We start from the raw sequence: 16,032 nt of genomic DNA on the forward strand, positions 1-16,032 counted from the left end.
ATTATAAGGAAGGGTTTATAATATTTTTTTAGTATTAAAAAATACACATGGAATGTCAATTTGAAGGTTACAGATTCGGTCAAGAAGAAGAAACTTATAATATCGTAGCTGCTCATGGTTATTTTGGTCAATTGATCTCCTAATATGCTAGTTTGAACAACTCTCGTTCGTTACACTTCTTAGCTGCTTGGCCTTTAGTAGGTATCTGGTTTACGCTTTAGGTATCAGCACTATGGCATTCAACCTAAACGGTTTCAATTTCAACCAATCCGTAGTTGATAGTCAAGGTCGTGACAGCCCATAGTCAAGGTCGTGACAGCCCATGGTTTCAATTTCAACCAATCCGTAGTTGAAAGTCAAGTCCGTGACAACCCACATGGGCCGTAAACGCGCTGACAAGGCTTACACAAATATTTTTGTGTAGAAATACTTTTATGTGATATTGTAAAACATAATCAAATTGTAGAGATCAAAGTTATTGTATAAAATTTTTATGTTGTATGTTGTTCTGTGTTGATATAGTTAATAGGTGTTATACATTAGTATATATATGACTTGTAATTCAGATATTATATATGTGAAAATTGAAGGAACTAATTAGCTGATGTGCATTAATGTGAGCTGAGAAATCACATGTATGTACATGACACATAATGAAGAAAGTATACACAGTATGTACTAGGAACATACATGTTGCATAAATACTATGTATGTCAGCTCTAAAGAACAATCTCAGCTCCAGGAGCAAATATGCATGGTTATGACTACTTCCAACGCTTGAAGGGCTTTCCATACTTCCCTTGCTTGAACTTTCCATGCTTGAATTTACCATGGTGCCCATAGTAACCACCATGCATATGGTGGTGATGATGACTACCATGTGCAAGATGGTGAGCTCCAATTGCAGCAGCTGCAGCTGCAGCACCACCCGCTAACATTGTTCCAAACTTATTAGATCCTTGCCCTGCACCTACAATAATTTCTCAATAATCATCATGTCCCCACCAATAACAGATCGATACTCTAGATTAATTATTGTGTTGATTAACAATTTAACATGAGTGTGTTTCAATTGGCATAAATGTAACCATGTACACTTTTGAGTTGTTTCGGGTAATGTAGGGACAAAATCATTGCCTAGTGCAAAAGACACATGCAGTTAGGGTTACAAGATCTAATCAGATAAATGTAATCATGTACCTTTTGGGTTGTGGACAAGGAGTTAGCGGGTAATACGAGGTACAACCTTAAAGCATGTACACTTTTAGGTTGTTCCAGGTAATGTAGGGATAAGATCGAACTAGTGAACAATATCAGGTACTAATAACCCTAAAAGAATAATGCATGATTATACCTTGCCTAGTGCAAAAGGCACACACAGTTAGGGTTACAAGATCGAATCAGATTTAATCCGTGTATAGTAGTTGTGGATTAAAAAAATGTGTGACCAATACCAGATATAACCCAAATTTTCTAATAGTGATAAATTCAAAATATTAGCCAAGATATGCATATATACCCTGATGTGAAGATGATGGGGGTGGATAGCCAACAGGAGGATAGCCTTGTTGGGGAAATGCACCACTCGGCGGAGGATATGCCACCGGCGACGCGTAGCCATCCGGAAGGGGAGGTTGTGCGCCGGCAAGAGGATAGCCTTCCGGGGTGTATCCAGGTGAAGGAGGAGGAGGATGAGGATATCCGCCGGCAGGTGGGTATGCCCCTGCAGCAGGAGGAGGAGGATGATGAGGATATCCAAGTGGCGGCGGACGGTGATGAGCTCCGCCGTGGGCTCCCGGGAGGTGATGGGCGGCGGCAAATCCGGCAAGGTTAGAAAGCAGACCCCTTTCCTGGAACTCTGGCCTTCCCATCCCCATTTTTATTCAGCTCCGGCGATTACACACCCAAAACTGCAACAAATTAAAACACCACAATAATCCTTAATTATCAGTTAGGCAATATTCAAGACAAACATCATATTTGAAGAAAACAAAAAAAAAAAAAAGGTGGGTTGAATGTAAAAGGTAATCAGGTTGTAAATTTAGTAATCACACGATTACACATTCGACCTATTCGCCTTTTTAATTTGAATAAGATCTGTCAACATCGGACAATTTAAATTGATTTTTTTTGCTAATTAAAATTACAAAACGAGAGACCCCATACACACTCTCGAAGTGATTGCAAAGTTTTCGTATTACCCAAAAAAATTCAATCCAAAAACAAAATAAAAGAGAAAAGTGAACAAAAATTTGCCTGTTCATGCATGTACTATACCTAGATAGATTATATTCCTAGTTTAATTTAAGAAAAGGATAAAATCCTTGGCAGTGTAATCTAGAACCGAAGATGCAGGGCGATCAAGGCAAGGATGAAAAGATGCCATCGACAATGGCAGATATTTATATGCAGAGGGAGAGAGAAGATGAGAGAGAAAGCTTTACTACCAGAGATTATTTCGGTGGTTGTTGAAGGTTGATGGTTGAAGACCGGGTAAATGACTGAAATGGCATACTTTTTGCAATCATTGAAATATTTTTAAAAAATGATTAAAAAAAAAAAGGGGGGGAAATTTTGTTTGAGATATGGGTATAGCATAAGAAACACATGTCCGAACCTAGTGGGGTAGCTTAAGTGGCAAGTGAGCTCTCTTTGTGGGGGGAGTTTCGGGATAACCCGAATTTAATCCCCAGAAGTGACGATTCTCCCTGGGCCAGCTCCTGTGCGTCCCAGAGCAAACGTGGGTGGACCATATTTGTTTGAATGTTTTTTTTGAACTGTTAACATCAGACGCATGTCTCAAATGCGTCTTGAGACATTTTTCAGGTCGGTTCCATACGCATGTGGGACTTGCATTTCTCGCACGCGGATTACCTCGTCGGAGTCCGAAGATCTCCTGTGATGTCAAACGCGAATCGGAATTGTGTATCACTATAAACACAACACACATTTAGAACATCATTGCATGCTTAGTTGGACATAAAATTGATGCAAAGTGGAAATCCGTTTCTTGGCATAATCTTTTAATAATTCAACCTTTCTCGCACACCATTCGATTTTTTAGACCATTTTTCGTTGATTATTATTATTATTATTATTATTATTATTATTATTAAATTCTTATTCTTATTACAATAATTGTTGTTGTTGTTGTTATAATTATAATTTATTTAATAATATGTTTTATTAACTTTGAGAACAAGAAATATTTGTGCAATTAACATTCCGAATATGAGGAGTTGGGTCTAAAAAAAATATTCAGGTGTTTTCATTTTCAAAAATTACAAAACTACGATATACACCATGTGATGCAAAACTCTTAACTAATACATAAATCGAATACAAATATATGAATTGCATTTTCATTTCCGAAAATTGCAAAACGAACAAAGAGAAAAGTATATAAAAATATGGGCCGCGGAGTTTTGGCATTTCTTTTTAATGGAAATCGCGGGCGGGACTTTGGACCCAAACATGGTTTTGCAACCAGGCCAAAATGGCATGTTAACATCCAAGATGCAGGCATTAAGATATGTCTTAGGGCATCTAAAGCATCTCGGCCATGTTGAAAAAATCCCTCCTTGTCATTAGAGGAGTATGCCATGGAATTGTCAAGTTGCTCTCATCTCATTAGGAATTACCCCTCCTTGTCATTGGAACTGTCATGGAGGAGCAACTCGGCCATGTAAGAATAACCTGTGAAGGGAATCTCACCCCTTAGCCTAGTAGCAAGTTTTAATTGAAGTTCACTAAAATTTTCTTTCATACTCGAAAGATTATGGCAAGAAATGAAGGAGATGAGGAATTTGTAAAAATGAAGGTAATCTTTTCATCACCCTATGGCTCAACCAAAAAAAAAAAAAAAAAAAAAAAAAAAAAGATTATGGCAAACAATATAGGACATGAGGAATTTGTGAAAATGAAGGTACCCCCAAAAAAAATATTATGTAATATTAGAGACTAAAGTGTCCCTTTTTCCCTATCTTTTTTACATTTTATTATTTTACATAAAATCTATCTATTCAATATCCCTATGAAAAATTGATCACACCAAACCGCAAACCGCCTCCCAAAATTTTGGGGGCCCCTAGTCTAGCCTGGCCTAATAGTCCCTAGTCTAACCTAATAGTTAATATATGTATTTGTGATTATATTGGCTCAAAATTAAGTTTTTTACATTTTTTTTCGTTGCAATTTTTCTTCCATTCGCAGTTTATTTATACTTTGATAGGGACTCACTTAGTTACTAGCACAGGGTCCCACAAATTAAAAAAAAAACGGCCTTGCCAAAACGCTTTCGAGGCCGAATCCATTTTGAATTTACACCAAATTGTTTCTTTAGCTAAGAATTGTGTCTTAAAATACTAAAGTAGTGATCATAAAATTATCATTGTCACACGCGATGTAATTGCAATAAAAAATTACACAATAGTGCATATGTCACACGCGATTTATATATATCACTTGTAATTCAGATATTATATATGTAAAAATTGAAGGAACTAATTAGCTGATGTGCATTAATGTGAGCTGAGAAATCACATGTATGTACATGACACATAATGAAAAAAGCATACACAGTATGTACTAGCTAGGAACATATATGTTGCATAAATGCTATGTATGTTCATTGTGCTCTAAAGAACAATCTCAGCTCCAGGAGCAAATTAAATATGCATGGTTATCTCTACTTCCAGCGCTTGAAGGGCTTTCCATACTTCCCTTGCTTAAACTTTCCATGCTTGAATTTACCATGGTGCCCATAGTAACCACCATGCATATGGTGGTGATGATGACTACCATGTGCAAGATGGTGAGCTCCAATTGCAGCAGCTGCAGCTGCAGCACCTCCAGCTAACATTGTTCCAAACTTATTAGATCCCTGCCCTGCTGCACCTACAATTATTTCTCACACCAATAACAGATAGATAATTTAGATTAATTATTGTGTTAATTAACATGAGTGAGTTTCAATTCGCATAAATGTAATCATGTACAATTTCGGATTGTTCCAGGTAATGTAAGGTCAAGATCGAGCTAATAGACAATACCATGTACAATCCTAAAAGCATGCACACTCTTAGGTTGTTTCAGGTAATGTAAGGACAAGAGCTAGTGGACAATACCAGCCAAATACAACTCTAAAAGCACGCATGATTATACATTGCCTAGTGCAAAAGGCACAGGCAGTTAGGGTTACAAGATCATGTCGATTAACATGACTAAGCTTCACATAAATGTAATCATGTACACTTTTGGATTGTTCCAGGTAATGTAGGGATAAGATCAAGCTAGTGGACAATACCAAGTATAACCCTAAAAGCATGCATGAGTATACCTTGCCTAGTGCAAAAGGCCCTGGCATCGATTAGCATCTTAGTTAAACAAGTTCAGATTTGATCAGTGCATACTTTTAAGTAGTAGTTGTGGATGACCAATACAAGATACAACCGAAATTTTCCAATAGTGATAAATTCAAAAGATTAGGCAAGATATGCATATATACCCTGATGTGAAGATGATGGGGGTGGATAGCCAGCCGGAGGATAGCCATGTTGGGGAAATGCACCACTCGGCGGAGGATATGCCGTCGGCGGCGGGTAGCCAGCCGGAGGGGGAGGGTGCGCACCGGCAAGAGGATAGCCTTCCGGGGTGTATCCAGGTGAAGGAGGAGGAGGATGAGGATATCCGCCGGCAGGTGGGTATGCCCCTGCAGCAGGAGGAGGATGATGAGGATATCCAAGTGGCGGCGGACGGTGATGAGCTCCGCCGTGGGCTCCCGGAAGGTGATGGGCGGCGGCAAATCCGGCAATGTTAGAAAGCAGCCCCCTTTCCTGGAACTCTGGCCTTCCCATCCCCATTTTTATTCAGCTCCGGCGATTACACACCCTAAACTGCAACAAATAAAACACCACAATAATATCTGTTAGGCAATATTCAAAACAAAAAAGGATTGAATATAAGACCACCAGCCAAGTTGATCAGGTTGTTGTCTTAGTAATCACAAAGTTAGGCTGTTGTTTTAGTAACAACACAGTTACAGATTCAGCTTATTAGCTTTCTTGATTTGATGACCAGTCAGCTATGGACAACTTAAATTGATTTATTCTGTTGTTGTTTTTTCTCAACTAAAGTCACAACGAGAAACTCGTACACTCTCAAAGTGACTGTGAGTTTCTCTCATCACTCAAAAAAAGATTGAATCCAAAAACAAAACAGAAGAGAAAATTAAAGTAAACAAAAAATGATTAAAAATGTTGCCTACTATACCTAGATAGATTCCTAGTTTAAGAAAAGGATAAAATCCTTGGTAGTGTAATCTAGAACCGAAGATGCAGGGAGATCAAGGCAGGGATGAAGAGATGCCATCAACAATGGCAGATATTTATATGCTGAGGGAGAGAGATAGAGAGATGAGAGAGAAAGTTTTACTACCAGAGATTATTTAGATGGTGGTTGAAGGTTGATGGTTGAAAACGTCCCACAGAAACCACCCGCATGCATGCAGTTATAGAATTCTGCTAGCCTTAGCTTTACGACCACCTATTTTTACACGTTAGTTACGTTGCCGCTACGTGTAATCTAGTCCGCTTTATTATGTGTACAAGGTTTAAGGAAATAATAGTTATATTGTATTGCATAGCATAGCACAAGAAGTTGCATTATTATAATATATACATATGAATATTACATGTACTTTGATACAACTATAAGTCTATAGGCAAATTAGACCGTCTATCTTGCATTGTAGATCCTAATTCAAAAATAACTTTCAGATTCTGTATTTGTAGTTGACAGATTTTGTACCTGCAATTGACAGTTTCTGTACTTGTAGCTATTATATTATGTGTCAGCAAATTATAAGTTATTTGTTTACATGTTAACTGTAGTTACATAATATGTTAAATTAAGATATAGAATTTTTGTATTAAGGTTCACAATACAAGATAAACATTGGTTCATGGTATAACAATTGAAGTCTACAAGACAACAATAATAAGGATTAAAATATAAAGTTATAATCCAGAAAATGTGTTTGAGTGAGTGAAATATGACTCTCAAATCTAAAAGTTCTGAGTTCGATTTTTAAGATTTTCCAGTTGTGCATGAACAAAAAGTAGTATAATCACAAGGAAAAAAAGAGCCGCAGCATATACAAGTAAAAAAAAATTCATCTCGACAGCAAAATTGACCTTCATTCATGGATTGCAAAATCATCCATTGATACATGCAACAACTAACAAGCTGCAACTTTTCTCTAACTCACACAAGGATCAAACTTTACATGCTCTTCACTCTCCAGGCAAACAGTAAAATTACCCCAAAATCACTCACATCAGAAGTTACAGTGCCATCCATCAAGTGCGGTGTGAGTGCTAACAGCCACAAAACGAGAAACCAAGCGATTCCCAGAATCACGTGTAGGATTGCGATACTGCAGATCGAACCAAGATCCCTACATGCTCCCGTTGCAAAATTAACGTTGAACTTTTTCGTATACCCTTCTGTAAATGCTGGAGCCTTCAAACTCTGCGTGGATCTCCCTTTCAGTTCTTATCCCCATAGGGTTCTTTAATACCCATCCATTACTGTCGCAAAGAACATTAGGGTTTATGTTGTCGATGTGTATAAGCTCATTGGACATAGTGTCAAAGTAATCTCTCATGTCGAGAGCCACCTCAAGCACGTCAGATTGTATGAAGACCTGCCCACCAAAATTTACGAGGTGCAAACAGGAAAATAAAATGATTTAATTTAATCACAAAAAGATAGAAGCTTGAGGAACAATGGAATAGGAGAAGCCATCTTCTTGTAATTAATAGAAACGAAGTATGCATGAAAGTTAAACGCCATCAGGTAATAGAAGGATGAGCCCAAAAAATAATGGGTAAAGGAACAAAACTACCTTAAGGGGCTGTAATAGAAGGATGAGCCCTCAAAAGACGATGTTTAATGGATAAAAGAACATAACTACGCTAAGTGGTTTCTTCACTAATCAATGTACACTATGAAGCCAAAATTCAGCGTTTACCTGTCCACCTCGCGCTAAACGATCAACTATGGATTGAACCAATGGCTTTTGCACAACTCTTCTCTTATGATGCTTTTTCTTGAAATGAGGATCAGGGCACTGCAGACACGAGCACCTAGCTACTAAGTTTTAACCAAAAGTATTTCAAGCCTTTACTCTTTCGGCAAAAACAGTACACTTACCAAGATAGAAACTAACACCAAGGGTCCAGGGTATGTAGATACAATTCTCTCAAAGGAAATCGTCGCATTTGCAAACAGGAAGTGTCTGCATATTAAATATAATTAACTATAACGCCGTAAATTTTCTCAAGTAGTTGAAAATAAACTTTTAAAAATCCTTACATATTTCTCAGACCCAGCTCGTTTACCCAATACATAGCACGTGTAACCAACTGCAGAAGACAAGCATTAAAATATCAGATTTTTAATTCATTAAAATAACCGAGTAATATGCAACCACTAAACCAAAAATATGTGAAAAGAGAAAGTTGTATTTCCCTTACTTTCGGACGAATTTCCAGTCCCAGATAGTTTTTGGATTCAGGATCTCTTTTAGCAAGGTACATAAGAAATCTGCCGCTACCTGCACACATTCGTGGTTAGACCCTAGACCCTAAAAAACCATATGTACGACAAGATTTTCAATAACAATGAGATAAACAGGAATATGATTGCGACTGTAGGAAACAAAGGTTTGGGTGAGGAAGAAAAAAAGGAAGAAACGGAAATGATAGAAGGGACATTTTATGGAAGAAAAAGTTCTCTTCTTTGGTATAGGCAATCCTTAGAGATGGGTGATCGTGATCCGGGAGATGTATGCATGTCTGTCGAACAAATAATTATATGCAACGATAAACAAGATCCGGGGTTTAGGGTGATAAGTTGCAACCCTTTCCAGGCAGTAAACCTAGGTTTGAATCCCACATCAATTGTACCCACGAAAAAGGATCCATAATTTAACTAATTTATAAAACTACAGTAGCATCCAGACGACCACATAATCCTTAGAGCACAGCATTGGTATCTTGAGACAGATCGAAGCAGCTGGATTCTAACAACATTTAGAGTGAATTCAGGCTAAATTATACTCCTTACCACTTCCTATATCCACCATCAGTGGCAGCGATGTGTCCTTATATACCTCATTCCAGTTTGGCACTTCTGCAGGAACCTTCTTATAGTAAAATGCATTTCGGAAAAAGAAAAAACAAATTGAGTGAAGAAGTTATATAGCATTAGAGTAATCACGGAAAACCATTTAAACTCAAATCAGAAAATATGCAATTTTCCTAAACCAAAATGTTTACAGAAAAAGAAAATATTAGAAGCAAAGTGAGGTTACCAAGAGCGAAGAGCGCAGAGGATTAACATGCTGCCTTATTCTGAGGCGCCCCAATTCCTGCAACACCACATATTAGCGATAAACCCACTTATTTAGCCAAATAACTCATGATACTATGATAGTCAGCAGAGTAATCTTCCAAATCATGTCATGATAGTCAGCAGAGTAGTCTTCCAAATCATGTCACTAACTTAGCATCAACAAGAAGCATAATGCTAATGTAAGGAATTACAGGGCTAACAGGCTATGTATTCAAGTCTAGGGCGCAACGAGGGCAACTCAACCAAGTTGGTTAGGCTGATGTTGACTTGATAACCATAAGATTACAAGTTCGACTCCCAACAGGAGCGGCTTATTGGCCTGACCTTCTTGGTTTGAGCTAGTTAACCTATAGTCTAGTTTACCTTCTAGTGGTCATTTGTCGCTAGGATCATAAGACGGGATTTAATCATTACACAATCTCGGGTAGTGGCTGTGGGTTTCATTGCCACTCCAAAAAAAAAAAAAAAAAAAAGGACTATCCTCATTACTAATTACTATAGTTTCTTTTCCCCATTAACTAAGAATGACTATCCTCTGCTGCAAAGAGCTTTCCTCAGAATTTGCAAGAGAGAAAATCTCATCTCAGTTTCAATCACAAATTGAGTTAATTTCCAAATTCAGCATGTAAATGTACACACATTCAAGAAAATTGATTAATTTCAGCTTGCTGTTAGTAGCTATCACACCTAAAGCATAGAAAGCACAAAATGCAGCGAATGCGTATAAGCTTCGTTCATCCAAACACCATAGAAGCAGTGTGTAGAAACAAAGAGCAACTCTTTTCTTTTCTCCTGTTCCTTTGTTTTCGAGTACTATTTTACCTCGCAGAACTTATCAGTGAGATTGAGTTCGGCGTACTCCATGGCCACGAGCTCCGTGCTGCTGATAACCTGCCTCTCTCTCTCGGCTACACAAGATGAAACGCCGGCCGGCGAAGCAGTCGCGGCGAAACTCCGGCAATAACATCGAGAGCAGGGGCGCGGATGGGGTGAAATTGTTAGTGAGGGTAGTTTTCCCAAAGAGTGGATAGTGAATTCGCCGGTGTAAACAGTGGAAAGAACCCTCCTTGGCACGATTGAGTACATCATAGATACAGCCATTTTCTAGATAGTAATTCAAACAAAGCTCTTTCCCTTCGGCCTCTTTCTTAAATTCAAGAAAGGAAGAAATGACCCATTCTTTTTTTGTGACAGAAAAACCTTATAGTCACTATTGAGGGTCAAGCACTTTTAGTTCGTAAAATAAATCAATTCTAATTGTTTATATTAATTAGTTCAAATCAAGAAAATTAATAAATCATTATCTCTAAGAGGGTGTCTTAGAATCACTCTCAAGGAAATCATTATCTCTAAGAGGGTGTCTTAGAATCACTCTCAAGGGAGTAAGATACTTGAAATCCATCAAAAATAAGACTTTGTTGTGATCTCAAGGGAGTAAGATACTTGAAATCCATCAAAAATAAGACTTTGTTGTGATCATTTGCCAGTTAAGGTCACAAGATAAGATTTACTCAGTACACACCTTTAGATAGTGATCGTAGGTTTTTCACACCACCCAAAAAAAATGAATAGAGTCACAACTAAGTGGGAGTAGGATTGAGGTGCAAAAGAATGAATGTATTACACTCTTATTTACTCATGTAATAATCAAATTTTGGAGAATGTTTTTCCCATCACAAGTTTCATAATGGAGAGTTGCACTTCTTGGAGTATCATCACAAACCTACCATAACTTGGAACCCTAAAACTTGATTTTCTATGACTAATCTTCTAGTATAAGATTTTGAAAAAGCCAGCAATGACTTGAAGGGTCTCTAAAGTTATTTCAAAACTTGAACCCAGAATGGATTGCAACAACTCCTCCTACAAGATTCTCATATCCTACATTTTGGAACCCAGCTTCTGCAATCATTGCAGCGAACTTCTCCTGCAAAAAAAAAAAAAAAAAAAAAAAGAAAAAAAAGAAGGAGATCATTAGCTTACTACCATATTCAGAAAATGGATTTTAGAAAATGCTGTTAGAACTAGTTTCTGACTCATCTAATATTATGTTCAAGTCATCATGAACATTCTAATGTGCAACAGCAGCATGATTTTGTGATGACCTCATGGCAGTAGTCGAGAGTAATTACGTGTCATAATTATATACAGAATGATTCTGGAACGGTGAAAGATTGAAAGCATCTCTACATGCAGGCAGCAGAAAGCAAGGACTCGTAGGTTAAAAAAGTTCTCAAATTTTGTTTCAGTGAGCAGCTGGACATTGCCAGCATGCCACATGAACATAGCAATTGTCATTATAGTAGCATTAAATCCCCTACTATAAAAAATCCAGAGACTACCTGTGGAGGGAAACGGCGAATACTCTCAACCAAGTACTGATAAGAGTCACGATCACCGGTCACCATCTCACCGACTGCTGGGATGACTGAGAATGAATATAAATCATACCTAAAGGAGATTTAAAAAGAATTAAAAAGAATCAAGGATGGCATAAAGTAAAAAATGGCAAGAAAACCAATTCCAAGGTAGAAAGTATACAAAAAGGTAAATCATTTAAAAGGCACTTCATAATAATTGCAAGGGATACCAAATAGTGCACTACCACGTAGTTTAAGTCAAAATACTTACAGATCTTTAAAGATTGGGGCATCAACATGGCTCAGTTCAAGGCAAAGGAATCTTCCTCCCGGCTTGAGCACCCTAACAAACAAACCAGAGTCATCACAATACCATTATGAGCACTAGGTAGAAAACTTCTGACTGGAACAACTAAAGGTAAACGCAGATAACAGCAGATTCAGTAAATAAGTTGTGCAAAACAGGTCTAATTCCATAACACATGCCCAAAAAGGATTTCCTCTTTTTTATTGTTGGAAGTGCTTCAGTATTACCTATAAGCTTCAGCAAGAACCTTTTCTATATGTGTGACATTCCTAATCCCAAAGGCAATTGTGTAACCATCCATGGAACTGTTTTCAAATTTCAAGGCTTCGGCATCTCCCTCCACCCAAATGAGGGATTTGTCCTCTCCAAAACCTGTAAGTTTTAAAACAAAATTATCGCTTTAAGAGACATGGTTAACCAAACAAGATATATACCATCACAAAAATGTGCTTATTACTTTAAGAGTAAGAGACTAAGGGTGTGTTTGGAAAGCAGGAAAATGATTTCTGGAAAATGAGTCATTTTCCGGAAAACATTTTCCTTTCTTGTGTTTGGCTATTGAACAGAAAATCATCTTTGTGTGTTTGGTTCATTTTCCAGAAAATGAACAAGAAAATGAAAAGAAATCCAAATGAAAAAGAAAAAAAAATAAAATAAAATAAAAATTAAAACCAAACTGGTTTGCGAAACCAATGTCCAGCCGGACACTGGTTTCGCAAACCAGTCCGACCGACTGGTGTTCGGAAACCAGTCGCGAAACCAGTCCGACAAACCAATGTCGAACTGGTTTCGCAAACCAGTCCGACCGACTGGTTTCAACCAGTAAGTCCGTCGGACTGGTTTCGACGGACAACCACGGACATTCAGTCGGAAAAGAAGCCGCCGCACTGCTCAGAAATAGGAAAAATAGCGGACGCAAGAGGCAGATGCAGTTCCGGAAAATGACTTCCCCCCCAAAAAAAGGGGAAGTCATTTTCCTTAGAAAAGGGCATATTTTCCATTGACTTTGGCTTATTTTCCATTGACTGCATTTTCCTCTTCCTTCCCAAACACCACAAACTCGGAAAATGATTTCCTTCCGGGTTTCCAAACACACCCTAAGAGCATTCTCTTTAATCACCAGCAAAGAACATACTTTACCTCTTTCCTGAGCCCGCTTCTTACCAACATTTAACATGTTTGGATTGATGTCACATACATAAATTTGGGTTTCCTCAATCACATTATCATCAAGGATATCTTGTAAGGCTCTGCGTTTTACACTTTTGATAGTTTCCAGAATCCTGAATGCAACATCCCCTGTAAAACTACAGAAGTTTAAATCTCAAGCTTTAATTAAGTGTAGATCATCCCAACAATGATAGACCATAAGACCATGGCTTGCAATTTTTTTACTGTTCAAATCAAGATTGTGAAATTACAGACACATCAGTAGGACTACTTATATACTGCTCATTTTGGAACATTGCTACCTAGATAATGCTAATATCTCAGCCTAATACCAGCTACTTAGTTAAAAATTTAGCATTGATTTTCAGTCAGCTATTGAGCATCTTTATTAAAAGTTCATTTTGACAAAACACTGAACTTACAGGTATCTAATGATTCACTCAGGTATAATGTATAAAAGACATCAAACACAGAGAGTACAAATAGGCTGAGACTATTGTTATGTGATTTAGCCTATTTCCTTAATTTCAACGAACAAGGTTCCGAGCATATAATCCATGAGGAGATTATCTTTTGTATTAATGCATCTATGTTCAAGGAGGCCTCACATCACAAAGATTGATGATAACAAAGTTAAAACCTCACACTTAGGTTGATATATTAGCTAACAAAATTACTGTTTCAAAATATGCAATGGAAAATGCAATCTTCTTCAACCTAGAATCCCCAAGCTAAAACTGTTAAGAAATGCTCACCTGTCCCACCAGCCACATCAAGATGCTTCATTCCAGGAAAAGGATTCAATTTGGATATCAATCTGAAAGGAATGACCTAAAAAATCAATCTCGGCACACTCAAAGTTCCATAATATGATTCATGAGAATGAGAAATCGGTGACCTAACTGGTCCTTCCATAGCCTATGTAGTCCTCCACTCATCAAATCATTCATGAGATCATAGTTAGAAGCAACACTGGAAAATACATTTCCAACCAATTTGCTCTTTTCTTCTTCCGGTACCTCCTTAAACCCTGAAACCTCAAAACCTTCAAAGTAAACACTCTTCATACATGCGCAGGAGGAATAATTGCAGGAACCAACGATGATTCCTTTATCGGTATTGTGGAATTGGAAGAAATGCGTAAACTTTTAGGTTTAGATGTAATTATTAAGAACAAATTAGAATCAAATTGATGGATACTGACCGAAACTGGTGGCATGAGAATGCAAAGTAGACACCGGAGTGTACATTGATGAGAACAAGCTGTTTTTGCTCCTGACACCGCGAGCTATTGACCTCAACGCCGTAGCCATAGTTGAACCTTGTGTGATTGTTCAGATGGAAGAAAATTTCTAAACCCTAACCCCAATCGATTTGGGCACCTTCACACTCAGTCCTACCTTGAATGACTCAGTCCTACCTTGAATGCCAAGAAATACTTCCCTAGTCTGATGAATGAGCAGGTTATGTGGGAAATCCGAAATCATTACACGTTAATGTGTACAGAATAACTATCATTTTATATGTAATAATTTGTAAATCTTACCTGAATATATCTAAATCGATGAATTAGCTTGTGAACATGCAGCCCTAATTAAAAGAGTGGATTAACAAAAGGAGTAAAGTTTTAGGGCAAAGAGTGAATTAACAAATTCGTTAATCATAAATATAAATATAATGAAAGAACACTAATTAAAAGTACCTTCTTTTTTTTTAATACAACTCAACCTATTGAAGGTTGAGAGTCACTCTCAACTCCACTGAAGCTCGAACCCACCACCTCCAGTATAAATGGAAGGGTTTGATACCACTGGACTACAAGATCCTTAGCTTAAAAAGTATCTTCTTAGTTGCTAAAATTTGACATGATATAGATTCCGGGATGGAGAAGTAAGGAATTGGCAGAAATTTAACATTTATGCCTCTTGTAATAATTTGAACTAGAATAGTGGTTGGAAGAATGAATTGTGTCAACAACTATTTCAAATGGGGCATATCAGCCACAAATTCAAAATTGTACAAGTATTATAACTTTATTTTAATTAATACTTTACTCTTTTTGTAAGAGGTAAAAGTTTTATAGTTTTATATTTCGTATTATTAACATTTTTAAATCGAGTTAAATTAATTTTTATCATAAGTTTATATGTGATAATATATTTTTAGTCTTTTTGTTACTAAAACATTCATATTTGCCAAAGACCTTGTGGTCTAGTGGCACCCGGTGTCCCGGTTTGTACTTAGAAAGTAGCTATGAACTCAGTAGTATTCAAAAAAAAAACATTCCTATTTAATCATATTATTATTGTGGAAGGATTATTTTTTGTCTGTCAATAAATTATTGAAATGACATTCAATATAAAGATATTCATATTATATTTAAGTGCATTTCAATTTTACATGGATATACAAACTTCTTTTTTTATTTGGCCATGCCAAGAGGAAGGACAACACCATGGGGGCGTTTGGTTGGATTTTGAATCTCATTAGCATATTCAAATTCAATTACCATGTTTGTTTTACTAGTTATATGCATTGAAATGTGATTCAAAAAAAAAAAAAAAAAAAAAGAAAGTCATTTGCTTATAAAATTTCACTTTTGTTTCTTGGAATGAAAAAAACACACACACACATACATCATTTGCTTCCATTTTTTAAAGTCGTTTGCACAACAAACGCATACATAGATTTATGTTTACATGAGAATTAAGCTTTTCGTGAGAACTGCAAACTAATATGATCCGTCAAATTAGGATAATCAATCGTTGGAAAATAAGA

The 16,032-nt window shown here is 37.1% G+C and overlaps 4 protein-coding genes across 6 annotated transcripts; all 4 read right to left on the reverse strand.

The window, feature by feature from the left end:
• Positions 1–584: 584 nt before the first annotated feature.
• Positions 585–2,366, reverse strand: LOC116014724 (glycine-rich protein A3-like). The gene is made up of 3 exons (XM_031254670.1): positions 2,278–2,366; positions 1,520–1,910; positions 585–970 (listed from the first exon to the last, which is right to left on the reverse strand). Exons 2-3 carry the CDS (start codon positions 1,875–1,877, stop codon positions 765–767), a joined length of 564 nt encoding a protein of 187 aa, XP_031110530.1. The 5' UTR covers positions 1,878–1,910; positions 2,278–2,366; the 3' UTR covers positions 585–764.
• Positions 2,367–4,458: 2,092 nt separating this feature from the next.
• LOC116014679 (glycine-rich protein A3-like) lies at positions 4,459–6,346 on the reverse strand. Of its 2 annotated transcripts, none has more exons than XM_031254620.1 (3): positions 6,271–6,346; positions 5,507–5,894; positions 4,459–4,896 (listed from the first exon to the last, which is right to left on the reverse strand). In XM_031254620.1, exons 2-3 carry the CDS (start codon positions 5,859–5,861, stop codon positions 4,688–4,690), a joined length of 564 nt encoding a protein of 187 aa, XP_031110480.1. In that variant the 5' UTR covers positions 5,862–5,894; positions 6,271–6,346; the 3' UTR covers positions 4,459–4,687. The 2 variants fall into 2 exon arrangements, with proteins under 2 accessions (XP_031110480.1, XP_031110479.1); XM_031254619.1 differs by having other exon boundaries at positions 4,459–4,908.
• An 828-nt stretch (positions 6,347–7,174) lies between these two features.
• Positions 7,175–10,598, reverse strand: LOC116015529 (tRNA (guanine-N(7)-)-methyltransferase). Its single transcript, XM_031255629.1, has 8 exons — positions 10,240–10,598; positions 9,377–9,433; positions 9,130–9,205; positions 8,538–8,617; positions 8,377–8,426; positions 8,215–8,299; positions 8,033–8,131; positions 7,175–7,705 (listed from the first exon to the last, which is right to left on the reverse strand). The coding sequence occupies exons 1-8, from the start codon at positions 10,516–10,518 to the stop codon at positions 7,478–7,480; spliced, it is 954 nt and encodes a 317-aa protein (XP_031111489.1). The 5' UTR covers positions 10,519–10,598; the 3' UTR covers positions 7,175–7,477.
• Positions 10,599–11,013: 415 nt separating this feature from the next.
• LOC116015271 (2-methoxy-6-polyprenyl-1,4-benzoquinol methylase, mitochondrial) lies at positions 11,014–15,069 on the reverse strand. Of its 2 annotated transcripts, XM_031255302.1 has the most exons (10): positions 14,957–15,069; positions 14,801–14,844; positions 14,459–14,702; positions 14,158–14,284; positions 14,010–14,071; positions 13,225–13,383; positions 12,312–12,456; positions 12,049–12,120; positions 11,760–11,868; positions 11,014–11,344 (listed from the first exon to the last, which is right to left on the reverse strand). In XM_031255302.1, exons 3-10 carry the CDS (start codon positions 14,565–14,567, stop codon positions 11,243–11,245), a joined length of 885 nt encoding a protein of 294 aa, XP_031111162.1. In that variant the 5' UTR covers positions 14,568–14,702; positions 14,801–14,844; positions 14,957–15,069; the 3' UTR covers positions 11,014–11,242. The 2 variants fall into 2 exon arrangements, with proteins under 2 accessions (XP_031111162.1, XP_031111163.1); XM_031255303.1 differs by lacking the exon at positions 14,957–15,069 and having other exon boundaries at positions 14,459–14,654.
• Positions 15,070–16,032: the final 963 nt, after the last annotated feature.

This window comes from Ipomoea triloba, chromosome 4 (assembly GCF_003576645.1).
Source record: "Ipomoea triloba cultivar NCNSP0323 chromosome 4, ASM357664v1".
Taxonomy (NCBI): Eukaryota; Viridiplantae; Streptophyta; class Magnoliopsida; order Solanales; family Convolvulaceae; genus Ipomoea; species Ipomoea triloba.